General features: G+C 41.2%; 1 protein-coding gene across 1 annotated transcript in view; it reads left to right on the plus strand.

Moving 5' to 3' along the window:
- Positions 1-481: 481 nt before the first annotated feature.
- The window catches only part of FBN2 (fibrillin 2), a 239,082-nt gene continuing 223,713 nt past the window's right edge, over positions 482-15,850 (plus strand). The window contains 4 exon segments of the mRNA XM_040622515.1: positions 482-735; positions 1,542-1,624; positions 6,368-6,466; positions 9,360-9,455. Coding sequence (XP_040478449.1) covers positions 482-735; positions 1,542-1,624; positions 6,368-6,466; positions 9,360-9,455 — 532 coding nt within the window.

Here is a 15,850-nt window from a genome sequence, read left to right on the forward strand (position 1 = left end):
CCCTCTTCTTTCGGGGGGCGACTTTTGTTTGTTTGCCGGCTTCTTTCTGGTGACTTTTGCAGCTTTCCAGGATCTGTTCCCGGAGCGCACGGGAATCCGCCGAGGCGCTGCGTGCAGGCCCTTTTTTTTTCTTTTGAGGTCCGCTTTCTTTGTAACTTTACGCCGCGGCTGCTCGGGTTACTTTTGTAATTTCCGCCCCTCCCCTGGCGGTCCTGAGTCGCTCGCCGGCATGGCCCGCAGGGACTGCGCGTGGTGCTACCGCCGCCGCGCCTGCTGCCTGCGCTAGAGCCCGCGTGCCGCCGGCAGCCCGGGGGCCGGCGCTTGGTCCGGGGCTCCCACTACTGCAGGGAGCCCGAGCCCCAGGGAGTCTTGGGAGCCGACGGAGGGCTTGTTAGACCCTGACTTTTTTCAGGCCGCGCAGATTTTGTCTCCCGGCTCGCCCCCTCCGCGGACCCTGGTCCGCGCGCTCTCGGCGCCCGCGATGGGGAGACGGCGGCGGCTGTGTCTCCAGCCCTACTTCGTGTGGCTGGGCTGCGTGGCGCTCTGGGCGCAGGGCACGGCTGGCCAGCTCCAGCCTCCACCGCCCAAGCCGCCCCGGCCCCAGTCGTCGCCGCAACAGGTCCGGCCCGCGGCGGCGGGCTCTGAAGGCGGGTTCGCTGTGCCTGAGTACCGTGAGGAGGGCGCCGCGGCAGCCAGCCGCGTCCGCAGGCGAGGACAGCAGGACGTGCTCCGAGGGTAGGTGGGCAGGAGGCGGGGAGGGGGGGGGATCCTGCGCTTGGCAGCTTTCCATCCCACCCCTCCCTGAACCTAGTTCTGGCGGCTCGAGCCGCGGCCGCCTCCACCAGAATCCCGAAGACTCCCAGGAGCGCCTCCCCCTTTTCCTCCGCGGCTCAGCCAGCAAAAAGCCCTCCCTCGGGCGGTTGGGTCCAAGGCCCCCGGTGCGGATGGTAGAGCGCAGGCTTTGCCCGCGGTGCGGGAGCAGGTTCCCAATGTCGGGCGGAGGGCGGGCTTGAGTCCACTCTGCGTCGAGGCTCGTGGAGCCTGCCTGCTCCCCACCGTCGGGGGCGCAGCTCCAGAGCCTTTTGTTTGAGAACGAGTGCGGGGCTTATGGTTCACTCTAATCATCAACCTCCAGCGCTTCGCCTTCCGACGCGCCTTCCTTGACACGTCGGGCCAAAGTAACAGTGGATTAAGGAGAGACGGATTTGGGGACGAGGGCAAGGATTTTTGAAACAGAGTGTTCCCTTTGTTCTTTGCATCCGGAGGCTAGAGTAGTAGCAAATTATATGTTTCCATGTTTCTTTTCGCCCTTTAAAAAGGCAATAAGGGAGGGCAGATGAAAGGCAAGGTTTAGACGTTTCCGACCCTCCCCCATTCCAGCCCATTTACTTCCCTGTTTGCACCCGAAGCCTCAAGAACTTGAAGTGTAGTTTTGGTTTGTTTGTTGTCCCGAAATCTCGCTCAGGGTTTTTGCTTAGCAAAAACGCTAATGTGTTACCATACACTTCCCTGCGCCTGTGTGACCTCCTTGTCCATCGCAGGCCCAACGTGTGCGGATCCAGGTTCCACTCCTACTGCTGCCCAGGATGGAAGACGCTTCCTGGAGGAAACCAGTGCATTGTCCGTGAGTGCTTGATTGGGATCCCAGCTTGGGCAGTGCCTTTGCCCCATGTCTGGGCTGAGCTCTTGGATTCAGTTGTCCGGGACACACAGTTACTGTTAGAATCCAGTGGCCACAAAGCAGTGATAATTAGGACGAGGCTCCATTTGAATGTTGGGGAAGAAGCAGCCGGTTTACATCAGTTTAGACTTCGCTTCTAGGCTCTGTTGAAGGGCAATAATGATAAAGGTTTCAAAGATACTTGGAAGTTTTATCTTTCTGTGTCTATTAATACAAACTGAAGGGGGAGTACAGCAATTCCCTAGATAACTCAAAACCACTTTTTCCTAAAGGAGCCCAGATAAGACCACAATGTGATTATGTAAATTATCTGGCTTTTGACTGCATGAGGTTTTAGGCCTTTTGAAGATCAAGCTTTCTTAGGCCTTTGTACAAAACCACTTTATTATCTCTGGTTTCATCTCAACAGCTACATAACATAGATATGAAAGGAACTCTCATAGGGAGTTAGAGTTGACCCAGGTCAACAAAATTTTTAAAAGAACTCTTCCCAAATGACTTGACCTTTTTAATTTTTTTTGAAGATATTTAAATTTAGGATTTACAGGCCCCACATCTCATAGTATACAGTAGATTTCCAAAGTGTGAGGCTTAGAGCTTTCAAAGTTCTGTATCTCTGACCTTAAAAGTTTTACTCTTTTATTTAGTTTACAGATTGTGTACCTAGCTCTCCCAAGTTCTAACTGGAGAAGTCATTAGTTACCAGCCTCATAGTAATGGACCATGGCATGTCTTATTTCACATGCCTGTTAATTTCTTGAGTTGAAGTGTGACTGGCCTTCTCCTGTGTATTTATCTAGCAGTCACATTTGTCTTGTTGGGAGGAGAGCCAGGTATCATAGACAGCACATTCATTTAGAGCCAATCTTGACTTTAGATTGACCTTCATGTTCTCCAGGGAAAAGATAATTATGTAACCGTGAACAGAGAAAAAGAGCAAGCCACGCTAGCCAAGGGATAATAAGGATGTAGTGGCATTTCTGACTCTATATTTATTGGTTTTGTGGGTTTGAGATAGACCCTTCATGTTATTTCATTGCAATTTTAAAAAAGAAATGAAATCCCATATGTTGTAAAGACTTTTGTTTCTTATAATTGTCTACCCTAAAAAAATCCCACAATTTCCAGTAGGGACGGAAAAATGGGAAACAATGACTGTGTTCTTTAAAGTGATTCATGAATATTTTAAATAAATTCTCTAATGATAAGCCTTTATTAAAAAGAAGGAAAGGGTATTGCATTCTTTTTTCCCCAATACAGAAATCATCTACATGAGGCATGTATGGAGGGTGTATTTACTCTTACAGGCCAGTAGGGCATCACTTTGCCTGATTTAAAAACATGGTTCCTAGAATCCTACAACGGCTAATGTCACTCACCACACACCTGCCGTACTAGCTGGGATGACTTAGGCACTGTGGAAAGTCTGACTCACTGAATGTAATGAATGTGCCTGCCATTATTGAGTTGGAGAGCAGCCGAGAAGAAGGGATCGGTTTATGGTATGTGTTGAAAATCTGTAAAGTCAGATTTTATTGGATCGGTGTGGAATGGGAATTCCAGAGAACAGAGCCTTCCAGAATATTTGAAGTAGAAATATATATGTACATGTATACATATATAGCCCTCTGAGTATCTGCTTTAACTACTTTAAGTTTTTCAGTAACATTGTGCTCTTGTTTAGAAGAACAACTTTGGATATCTCAGAGCAACGGTGACTATTATAGCCCACATACCTACTACTTGAAATATTTGGGTACCTATGAAATACATTGGAAGTTACATGCATCATAAATCTCTAAAAAGCATAAATTTTGAAGTTACCTTTGTATCTTCAAGAAACGTATATATATATATCACTTATATATATCAAGCATTTAGAGTTATCTACAAAAATATTAGCACATCAAAAAAGTAATTCAAATACCCAAGAGTAAAAATAGTGCATAAAATAGAGGAAAAATTAATGCCTTTTTATTTTCTTGTATGGATCTCACATAAATTTTGAATTTTAATATTTTCCACTAAATTTAGTAGTTCAATTATTTTTCACATTTAAAATGATAATATATGGAGGTAATAACCAAATTGAAAGCAGTATCAAGTCAAAATCAAGAATTTTCATTCTAGGATTTCCTGGTGATAAGTTATTTATTATATTTACTGAATTTCCACCATTTAGCAAAAGGCAAAGCTCTGTGGCAGCTTACAAAAAGAGATAAGTAAAACACAAATCGAATATTAGGACCAAGGATTAATCATTTCATTTATACATCAGCATTCTTTCTTTATAGAAGGATATTAAAAATGATTACCCTCTCATTTTAATCTGTTTGGTGTTGACCAGGCTTCATGAAGATGTGAAGATAATAAAAGAAAAATGTATTTCTCAAACTACCAGAAACCTAATGTATTTTGATTTGAGTTTCTGTGTTTGTTGTTAGTGTCCTTAGTTGTGACCTGTAAAGATCATTGAAGTACTTCTGAACTTGCAAATATTTGTTTCCAAAAAACTGGAATTGACTTCTCTCACTTTTCATTTTTTTTAAATCTTGTTAGAACTTGAGGCAGTGGGAGAATTTATTAATTTGTGAAATTTTGCTACAAAGTGCATTTTGATTAGTGGAATGGGAAGGGGTTGGCCTGAAATCATAGCATTTGAGCCTAAAAAGACATCAGAACACTCCACTATAATCCCTTTGTTTTATTTTACCGAGAAGAAAACAAAACACAAAGAAGCTGTGTGGTCTTTTTCTAAGTTTGCAGTGGGTCCATGGCACAGCAAGAACTCCACATCAGACCTTTTTCATCCTATGTACTCTTTACTATGCTGCACATCTTCTCCCAGCATCAGAGAAACCCTGACACTCATATCTTCTTTCCCTCTCCTTTTGTTATTTCTGGGTCTCGTGATTTTCATGATGGTAGGAGGGCAAACTAGTAAGGTGAGGCATCTCATAGTATGAGATGAGTGTGAGGAGGAGGGACCAGCACACTCTCGCTTCTCACTGGCTCACAGGCATGGAGCTTACACCTGTGGTCATGACCAGGATCTGTTGTCTGAGGATGACCAGTCTCCAGCCATGAGACCTTCCTTGGGTTTAGAATCTGGGTAGGGGCACTTGGTAGATCACCTAAGCCTAGACTAAATGTCAGCCTGCTGGGGGTGAGGGAGCTTTGAAATAAAACAGTATTTTAGTGGACTTGTGTCACTGGAAAATTATTGGTGATCTGAAACTGTAGCACATTTTAAAAATCAATAGTCAACTCCATGGCAGGAACCATGTTCTTGCCTAAAATTAGTTTTCTATCTTCACTCTATGATCTGTGACATTTTCATTTATAAGGAGTGCTAATGGAGATGCTGGTCATATTACATGGATGTCTAAAGGTGGTTTGGGGAAGAAAAACAATGACTGAGTTAGCTCACTTCTATTTTTTTTTTTTAAGAGTTTATTTGAGAGAGTGAGCGAGTGAGAGAGAGAATGAGCAGGGGGAGGAGCAGAGGGAGAGCGAAGAGCAGAGGGAGAGCGAGGAGCAGACTCCCCGCTGAGCAGGGAGCTGGATGGTGGACTTCAGGATCATGACCTAAGCTGAAGGCGGATGCTTAACTGACAGCCACTCAGGCATCCTGAGTTAGCACACTTCTATACAACACACCCTTTACATTATTGGGGGTCTCCGATCTCTTTGCAAATTGTGAGACCCCTGTCTAGCAAAAGACACATGCACATTTGCATGAATGTTTTTAGCAAGGTTGAGGATGTTCCCAGACTGTCCTCTTATCCTCCTGGATCCCGTCATGGAGCATTAAAGCACATAGGCTTTGTGCACAAATAAAGAATTCAGTGTTGGGTATAGAGATAAATATCAGCTCTTAAATGAACTGACTGTAAATATGGGAGAGACATCCCATTTGAAGGCACTCTGCTAATGATTTTGAGGAGCCACGGTATGTGCTGTGTCAGTGAGCCTAACATTCTTTGCTGTGATGACCCTCATACCTTGGAGGTCACAGCTGCAGGAGGCTCTGACTCTCCCTCCATCAAAATGTCACAGCAGCTTTTCTGACCAGCAGGAATAGGCTAGGTTGTGGTGATAGCATGGGAGAAGAAAGGCTGGAGGAAGGAGAGAGGGATTTATTAAGGAGAACAAAGATTGATGATGGGGCAGGTCAGATACCAGCTGGGAAGGAATGTGCATGGAACCCCTGGGGCTTGGCCAACTGTTTAGGGCCTGGAGTCTCTAGCTCAGCCCATATTATATTTTCTGTGTCTTGTGAAAGTCTTTTCCAGAGTGGGCTATGTTTTCTGAGGGTATGCAGGGCCTCTGGGTTTCCTCAATCCTTCCAGCTTCCTAAGACCCAGACTGTCGTCTTGGGGTAAATTCTGTGTATAAACGCTCTGCCTTGAATGGAGAACATGACCTGTATTGATAGGAGAGCTAAAGGATTATGGAACTTGAAATAGTTTCATTTGTTTGCACATTATCATAAGGATATTTGTGAGACTTAGTCTCATGTCTACAATGGGTAATTTTGTTGCATATCTGAAATCAGATGTTACATATACCGTATTTTTTGTCTTAGTTTTTCAGGTTTATTGTTGTTGGCTGTAGCATTCTTGTTTTGTAAACTGTGGTTTATTACCTAATTATTCCTTCACTTTCCTATTGTGCTTTCTACAGCAATTTGTAGAAATAGTTGTGGAGATGGATTTTGTTCCCGTCCTAACATGTGTACTTGTTCCAGCGGCCAGATATCACCGACCTGTGGATCAAAATCAAGTATGTTTCTTAGATGTGACCTTACTTACTGCATTGTTCTGAAGCTTTTGAATAAATACCAAATGTCCTTTTCCACAAGGATACACATCGATGATTATTTTCTTCATTAACTAAATCTGTATTTACTTGGAAGTAAAAATCTTGAGTGGCTTAATTGTTGCCACCAACAACTAAAGGGGAAAAGGTAATGATATTTTATTAAGCAGAATGGTTTAATTCTGGTCCAGAAACTATGCGTCTATGCAGTGAAAGTACCTGGATTCAGCAGAAAAGAAAGTCTTTGTGAATAAGGGCTGTAATGTACTGGGTTTTTACTCTGTGCCAGATACTGTTTTGTTTTTGACTATAGCATTTTATTTAATCTTCACATGAAAACTGTGAGGTACTGTTATTATCCCATTTTACAGAGAAAGGAGTTTGGCACATGTGAAGTAACTAAGTGGCCCAGGGTAGATTTGAATCCATGTATTCTGATGACAAACCCTGTAGGCCCCAACCCTAGGCTCTATTTATTGCCTTTGCATAATCCTGAAGTTCATGTCCTGTTTCGTGGGTGAACTAAAGGAGAAAGATAAGAGGATTGGGAGGACAACAAATACTATATACTGACCAGATGCTTAACATACGTTAACTCACTTTGCTTTACACGTATTAACTCTCAGCAACCCTATAAGATCACAAGAGTGGGCTAGAATTGTGTTATTCCTGACCCAGTTCAGGATTGTCAGGTCCTCAAAATTAGTCTTTTAGGCCAGTGTTTAAGATAATATTATAACAAGGTGGAAGCAGATTCTGTTTATTTCATTGTTCAGTAACTAAATAAAATTTTAAATCTGCCTCAAGCCAGAGTGACATTGTTTTATTTTTAACATTTATCTCTCCAAATTTTCTCACAGAAGAGGTAGTAGAGAATGTGTCTGACTCAGAAACTGAAGATTCAAGATTTATATGACCAATGTCATTGTCTTCTGATGAAACTTATGTGTAAAAACTTCCAGTTTCATTTTCTTTGAAGATAATCTGTCATTTTCTCAGCCTTTCAAAGTTCTTAACAATTCGTCCAGGCTTTCTTGACCACCCTGATTAGCTGATTTCCTCCCGTGCTTTCAGGAGCCTTCCTGGTCTGACTACCTGGAAGATATTCTTGCCCATATTTTCATTAACCTGTTGTCTTAGTTTACTCATAACTGCCGTCAGAAAAAAAAAAAAAATTCCTGCAGAAATTTTGTAGCTCAACTTCTTAATCCTCTGCCTGGGCAGCTAAACATTCACTTGTTCAACCCTCAGTTTATGGTGTATAATTTCATAGGGAATCCATGAATTTCAATGGCCTTGAGTAGTATTCCCTTTTCATCAGGAATGTTTCTCTCTTTTCCAGTCCATCCTGCTCCACTCCCCCAAGGCATTTAGCACCATTATTTACCCTCTTTATGAAATGCTCTTTTCCCTTCGCTTGTGCAGTGTCAGTGGCTACAGTATTCCTTTTCTTTATTATTATTTTTTAGTCTCCTATCTGCATCTTCTACATCAGACTTCCACTCAGGGTTTGGCATTCTCAACAGTTGGGCCTCCCTGGGTGAACTTATTTGCATACATGCCTTCAAGTACTACCAGTATGTTGCTAACTCATAGTAATTGTCTCCAGAATAGATCCCTCCCTTGAGTCTCTTATTCACGGGTTCCATTTCCTATTCCACCTCTCCACTTGAATGCATAGTAAATGTCTGAAACTCAGTAGCAGGAAATTTGATTCATTGTTGCCCATAGTCTACTTCAGTTTCTCTTGATTCAGCAAGTGCCACTGCCGGTCAACCCAGTGCCTAAGCAACTGTTTCTCTTTCTCTTTAGTTTCTCCCACCTTCTCTCATGTCGACTCTTTTAACAAGACCTGTGGGTTCTGTTGGAAAACATCTCAAATACATCCTCTCCTTTCTATCACCACTGTGGTTCAGCTCCCCTCATCTCTTCCCCAGACTATTGCAGTAACCTCCCAATGGCTCTCTGGCTTCCCCTCTTGCCCTCTTCAGATCTGTTTTCTGGAGAGCAGCTAGCAGAATCCTTTAAAAATGCAAATTGCATCATTTTACTCTCTTACTTAAATCTTTTAATGACTTCTTTTACATTTGGGATATATTGCCAAAGCTTCCATGGCCTGGGAGACCTTGCATTTTCTGGCTGGCCTCAGGATGCCTCTCTAAGATCTTTTCTTCCCAGCCTGACTCTATAATCACATAACTCTTTCAGTTCTTCAAATAGAGGAAACTTTCTACCATCCTAGGGTCTTTCGATTTGCTGGTTCCTCTCCCTGTGAGGTTCCTCTCTGGTACTTCTGATGTCTGGCTCCTCTTCCTTCAGAACTCTCCCTAAGTGTCACATCAGAACAGTCTTGTCTCCCTCCTGTCTAGGTTCCTCCTTGGCTCCAGGCTATTCTCCTTTACAACACAGTTTCCTTTGGAGAATTTGTCACAATGTATAATGACATTGTAATGTTTGTTTCTAGTGTTTTGTCTCTCTCTCTATGGGACTGTTAGCTCCACCAGGGTAGATACTGAATCTAGCTTTATAGCAGGGAGCTGAGCCCGTAGGGCAGACACTCAGCCCCTGCATCCCGAATGGATACACAAGTGCCTCCCACCTCCTAGAAACTACGTTACCAGTCACCACATAACTGATTTTTTTCAACACTGAAAGTGTAATATATTTTAAATGCCTACCAAATAACGTTGTAACAGGTAAGCTCACATGTGCACTTACACAAATAAGTATATATGTGGGTCATAACATTTCTGTAGAATTTATTTGTCATTGAATTGGAGATTTAGTATAGTTTTATAACTCACAGATACTAAAATTTCAGTGATTGATATTTTTATATTTTTTGTTGTTATTGCAGTCCAACAGTGCAATGTTAGGTGCATGAATGGAGGAACCTGTGCGGATGACCATTGCCAGTGCCAGAAGGGATATATCGGAACTTACTGTGGACAACGTAAGGAACATTGGGGTAGACTTCACTTACTAGAAATTATTTGATTTAGTGGGTATTTCATAGTAAGTCAAAATGGAAGGACCTGTAAAGCCTATGATCATTAAAAAAATAACTTTATGCAGTAAGCCATACCTTACAACTAAATTTTGTCATAGGAGTTTTTTTTTTCTTTTGAGATGTTTGGGTTTTAGAGTGTTGATGTTGAATACCACTAATACTTCCTCAGATTTGACACATACCACTAGTTAATATTGACTTGCTTTTTTAAAAAAATCTTGCTCCATAAAACATGAATACCTTCCTGAAGACATGGTTAAGATTGTTGTGATTTCACTCTCTTTAGGCTATCCCAAAATTAACTCGAGGAGAGCCAATCTTATAAATTGTCTTTTGCTCATATGTATTTAATTATGTAATGGAATAGTGCAGGGCTCTGTAATGTTTTTTAAAAAATCCTATTTAGTTGTGAAAGAGGGAACTTTACTCCAGTAAAGGTCTTCTCTTCACTTACTAGAGAATATTCTGTACTAATTAAGAAATAACTTTTTAACAAGGATGTGGGGATGGTAGCTCTTGGATTATGACATATCACTGGAGAACACTGGAGGTTTGTTTTTCCCAAATTTTGGGACCCTTTAAGAATCCTCGTATTTTTAAGTGTGAATGAATAGAAGGACATGACATTAAAGAGCGTTGAATCATAAATAGTAACAAAGTTCCTTTTCATTTCATTTGGATTGCATTGGAGGCAGGGTCTAGATTCACTGCTAATCTTCGGGGTCTCCCTAAAAATTTCTTGTCAACCTTTTTAACATAGAAAGATGAAGTAGTCGGTGTACAAGAATATTTACCTTGCTTTAAGCTAATCTTATTTTTGTTGGAATTTTAAAAACTTAAAAAAATGTTTTCAATATGCATAAAGCATAAAATTAACTATTTTAACCATTTTATGTGTACAGTACACATTTTAAGTGGCATTAAGTACATTCACATTGTTGTGTAATCATCACTCCCGTCCATCTCCAGAACTTTTTTTGAGTTGCAAAGCTGAAACTCTCTGCCCTGTAAACACTGACTCCCCATTTCTCCCTTACCCCATCTCTTGGCAACCATCATTCTACTTTCTTTCTCTATGAATATGACTACTCTAGCTACCTCAGATAGGTGGAATCATACCGTATATGTCCTTTTGAGATGAGGTTTTTTTTTTTAATTTAGCATCACGTGTTCATGGCTCATCCACGTTAGAGCACATATTAGAATTTCCTTCCTTTTTAAAGGTGAATAATATTCCATTTTGTGTACATACCATATTTGTTTTTATCTGTTTGTCCATGAATGGACATTTGAGGTGTTGCGACCTTTTGGCTGTTGTGAATATGGATCCATTTGAGTCCCTGCTTTCAGTTCTTTTGAGTACCACACCCAGAAGTACAGTTGCTGGATCATCTGCTAAATCTGTTTTTAATGTCAAGAGCTGCCTTACTGCTTTCCTTAGTAGCTGCACCATTTTACATTCCCACCAGCAGCGTACACGGGTTCTAAGTTCTCCACATTCTCACCAACGCTTATTTCAGTTTTGGTTTTTGGTTTTTGTGTGTGTGAGTGAGATAGCCATCCCAATGGCTGTGAAGTGGTATCTTCTTGGGGTTGTTGTTCATAGTAAGAGTGCCTTCCAGTTAGGGTAATATAGCTTTCCACTTATGAATGCTGTGAAGTTATCTTTTAAAGTAATTGCAAATAAGTAGGTGAATCAATTTGAAGAAAATTACTTTGTTCAGGTCAGGAGTCAGCCACCTTTTTCTATTAAGGCCAGATAATATTTTGGACTTTGTGGTCTCTGTCACAACTACTCAGCTCTTCTATTACAGTGCAAAAGTGACCATAAACCATATATAAGTGAAGGAACTTGGCTGTCTTTCAGCAGGGCTTTATTTTGGGGCACCAAAGTTTGAATTTTATACCATTTCCATGTGTCACAAAAATATTGCTCTTTTGATTTTCCAACCAAAGAAAAAAGTGAAAACCGTTCTTAACTCATGGGCAATACAAAGGTGGTGGGCGAGATCTGACCTGTGGACTGTAGTTTACAGACCCCTGTGTAGGTAGCTTTCAGGTATGGGTACAGCTGTTAAGGTAATCTGAGACTGACAAGTGCAGGAAGTGGAGCGTTAAGGAATTTGAGAAAATACACTGCATTGAGGCCAGTTTTCTTGCAGGAATAGGAGATGCCAATGTAATAACTGTTTTGGGCTAGGGTTAGCCAGGAAAGAGCGGGAAAGAGCTGGACAATAGTGTAACAGAAATTGTAGCAAACTTTCTTTTTTTCATGTATGATTTTTTTACTATATTTTCTTCAAATATTTAGGTATAAATTTTATACAATGGACTTGAGCTTATAATCACTAAAAAAAAAAAAAAAACAATGTGAACACAATATTTATAAGGAGGCGGATTTATACCCTTTTTATACCTACACAGAAGTGTTAGGAGATCTAATTGTCATCCTCTTGCGAGAGAAGAGACACAATTATCCTTCCTGAAACTCAGCCTTTTGTTCTGTAGGGGAGGAAAATCGTAATTACGTTAGAATTAACAGTGGAAGAACCTTACCTCAACTGATCTTTCAAAGCATTTGTTCCAATCTATCATGAAACTAGCCACTTTCAGTCTCAGTTCAGCTGTTGTATATGTTTGGGGCATATCTGTGTGTGTCTGTATTTTCTGAAGATCTGCAGAAAGAGTTCTAGCTAGTATGTACTTTCCCTGCTTTTTGCTCAGAAATGGAAAGTAAAGGGATGGAAAGTAGTTTCCCTGCCTGGAGAAGGTGTTTTTATGTTCTTCTGCCCTGTGCCAAACCATACCGATGCCCCCATACTTTTCAGTCAGAGGAAAGGGAAAAGCACTGGGTCAGAAGAGCAGCATATATGAAAATTTATTCACTGAATATCTCATGAGACAAAACTGTCATTGCCCAACATTTAGTCAGGGTTAATAGAACATATGGTGGAAGAAAATCATGCAACCAGTAAAATCCATTCACTGCAAATACGACAGGGCAAGGTATGACACCTCCTACACATCAGCTCAAGACCTGGTGTAAGGAAGACACTTGCTAAGTTGTACGACACAGAGATGGCATTATAGTACTGAGCGTAGGGAAGCAGGTGTAACAATTCTCAGCTTGTGAATCCAGAAAAGTCCTGGAAATACATTTGCTAAAATGAGGATTATAAAAACATTTAAACTGCTTAGCTCCCTTCCCAGAAATGTGGAAAGCATTCCTTAGAAAGCACTCTTTCATTTCATTCAGCAGTGTTTACTGAGTCACTCCTGTGAGCCCCATGCTGTGCAGGGTGTTGGGAGCGTATTGGTGAGCAAACAAGATGACCTTAAGGTTCCATTTTAGGAGTGGGAAAAGTGTTCTGAACAGGGAAAAGCAGATTCACAGGACCTGTGGTGGGAACAGACTTCACATGTTTTGTAGATAGTAAGAAAACCCATGTGCCTAAAGAGAGGAGAGGAGATAATGGTGGGAGATGAGTTCAGAGATGGTGGTGAACGGCCTTACCCACCAAGGAAAGAAATTGGGACTCTTAAGTATCATGTGGAGCCATTGACGTAGTTTGAGCAGTGGAGTGATATGATCTGATTAACTTAAAAAAATTAATCACTGTGGCTGCTGCTGTGTTATTGAAAGGGTGAGAGGGAACATAAACGGCGAGTTAACTTCTGCAGTGGTGATGGTGCATGGGGCTGGCATAACTGAGGATGTGGCAAGTGCTTGTCTTGGACCTGTATTTGGAGGTAGAATCTATGGAAGGAAATGTGTGCTGATGGAGGAGTGTGCTGGGGAGAAAAACAGAAAGACTCATGATGACAACTGGAGGATTTGCGTGGAGCTCCAGAGTGAATGGTCATGTCATTTCCTGAAGTGGGAGTGACTGAGGGGGGAGTGGGTTGGGCAGAGCTGTGAACACGGGATGGCAAGAGTTTTGTGTTGGACTTGGTAGTTTAAAAAGTCTGTTAGACTTCCAGTTGGAAAGATGTATGAGCTAAGATCTTCGGAGAGAGCTGAGGGAAATAGGAACTTGGGAGCGTGTAGACTGAATTTTTATATAGATAATAAGCCTGGATGAAGATCACTGGGAAGTTGCTATGAAGAGTACGTAGCCTGTGTTTTTCCCCCATTGCCTTTTGCTTTATCCCACACCAGGTGTAAGCATTTCTTTCTTCTTGGGTGGTCAGCCTTCTTTCCGTGGTGGAAATTTAGGCATATTCATGTTTCTTTCCAACTCTGGTTAAAATGTAAATATCCATTTCTGTTATGTTTTGTTGCAAGAAAAACTACTTCATAAAATAACTTTCATCATAACTCATTCTTAGAAGGAAAATTACCTCCTTTATTTATTTTTTTATTCTACTTTTATATGCATTGTCCACTTTTGGCTGTTGCTCCTCAGTGTAAACTTTGGACGATGTAGTAATAAGACGATGTCTTATTTTCATACAAATACTCTGTAGAATAAAAGAGAAGGAGAATTAAAGTTGGTAAAACACTTTTAATGTGTAGCCACCATGCACTTTGTTTTATACATCATTTTATTTAATCCTCAAGCCCCTCGCAGGTAGGATATTTCAACTCGATTTTCAGCAAGGGAGCTGAGAATCAGGAAGATGACATGATCACGATGTGCTGGGAACAATAGAACTCCTTGTCTGTTCACTCTGACTTTCTGCTTTGCAAAATAGTGGGAAAAGGGCTGCAAAACTTTGACATATTACAGGATTTTTGTTTTTTAGTGTCTGTGGTGGACCAAATTCTACAGTAGATGATGGGGATGCAAAGGCAAGCAAACTCTGGTCTCTGTCCTGGAAGAGTTAACTGTCAGGCAGGAACTAGAAATAAAAGCAAATGGCTCTATCAGTGGGTCTCATCATTTTTGTTTATGGGAGCTCTTTACATTTTTTTTTTTAATTATTGAGGATCCTGAAGATCTTTTGTTTAAGTGGGCTATGTCTGCTGATATTTACCATATTAAAAATTAGAATAGAGAAATTTTTTAATATTTAAATCATTTAAAATAATAAAACCTTGTTGTATGTTTACATAATATTTTACAAACATTAACTATATTTCCTATTAAAAAAAAAAGCAATGAGTAGAGACATTGTCAGTCTAACCTAGACAGATTAGACTAAGTTTCATCTGTACCGGACAGGCTCTTCAGGAGACATTTAAGGATTATGTAGCTAGCCCTCTTCTCCTGCCTGGGATTTGGAAGTCTGTTTAGGAAAACCCTGAGAGAAGCCCTTTCTCCATTTAACCCAGGGATGCATCCTGAATGTCAATCCTGAATGCTTTTTCCCAATTGTGTGTTAAAGGCTAGCACGGGTCTCATGAGCAAACCCGTCAGGGAAAGTGCCTTCCATTTCTATTTCTTACAGTTTGATGATATTTAAAGCACATTTCTCACATCATAATTAATTACATTAGATAAGGGCTACCTCTCTGCAGTATGTGTTTTTAGCATTTGAAATGTTCAAGTGCTGGCCATTGTTTCTATGGAGTTCCACACCACTGAGAGTTCTCTGACAGGTTTTTGTTTTCTTCCACATTCCTGTCCACCCCCATCTTTCTCACGCTTCTCATGACCTTTATTTCCTTTCCTTTATCCTCTGTATTTGTTCATCCAATTTATTGCTCGGCCTATATTTCAAGACAGGGATGAGTTCAAGTGTGTGCAGCGCTCAGCTTGGCACAAGTGAAGAAGCAGAAAGGTGTGATTCTTCCAGAGATGCACTTGTGCGAACGTACATAGAATCCTTCCTGCTTTTGAGCAAAGCCCGATTCAAAGAATTTTAAAGCCTCTGGCTTAGTGGTGCTTTAAAATAAAGAAATCTTTGTTTCAAAGTATGTTTTCATTTTGTACGGTTAGCGGAACAGAAGCCACTTGGAAGCATTCTGAATGAAAATAGGTAATCCAGCTCAGTATTCCTGGTAAGGAGATGGCCGCACTGTGGCATTTTTAGATACCGGTTTATTTATTGAGCTTCCCTTTTTTGGTACGTGCTCATTTGAAGTGCACATAGATGTGCTTTGCCCCCTCACTTGACTTTAATGTTTTAAGCTCTGTTTTTTGGGCACAAGTCATAGAATATAATCCTCTTCATCTGTGAGGACAGTGTTGATGTTCAACAAGGTGGGTGGGTTGATAGACAAGCTCTTAGTACCAGTATTTTCTTTTGGAGAAGGCATGATTCTTGGATTCAACTGCCATCAGGAGAGTTTGTAGGAATAGTGATTTTTCAGGAAATGTGTGGAATGGTCTTTACAGAGTGGTCTTCTCTTTGTGGTCCTGGCTGCTAAGAGTGGGGCAGTGAGGGAGGGGAGC

Source organism: Ursus maritimus, unplaced genomic scaffold, assembly GCF_017311325.1.
Source record: "Ursus maritimus isolate PB19 unplaced genomic scaffold, ASM1731132v1 scaffold_5, whole genome shotgun sequence".
NCBI classification, from domain to species: Eukaryota; Metazoa; Chordata; class Mammalia; order Carnivora; family Ursidae; genus Ursus; species Ursus maritimus.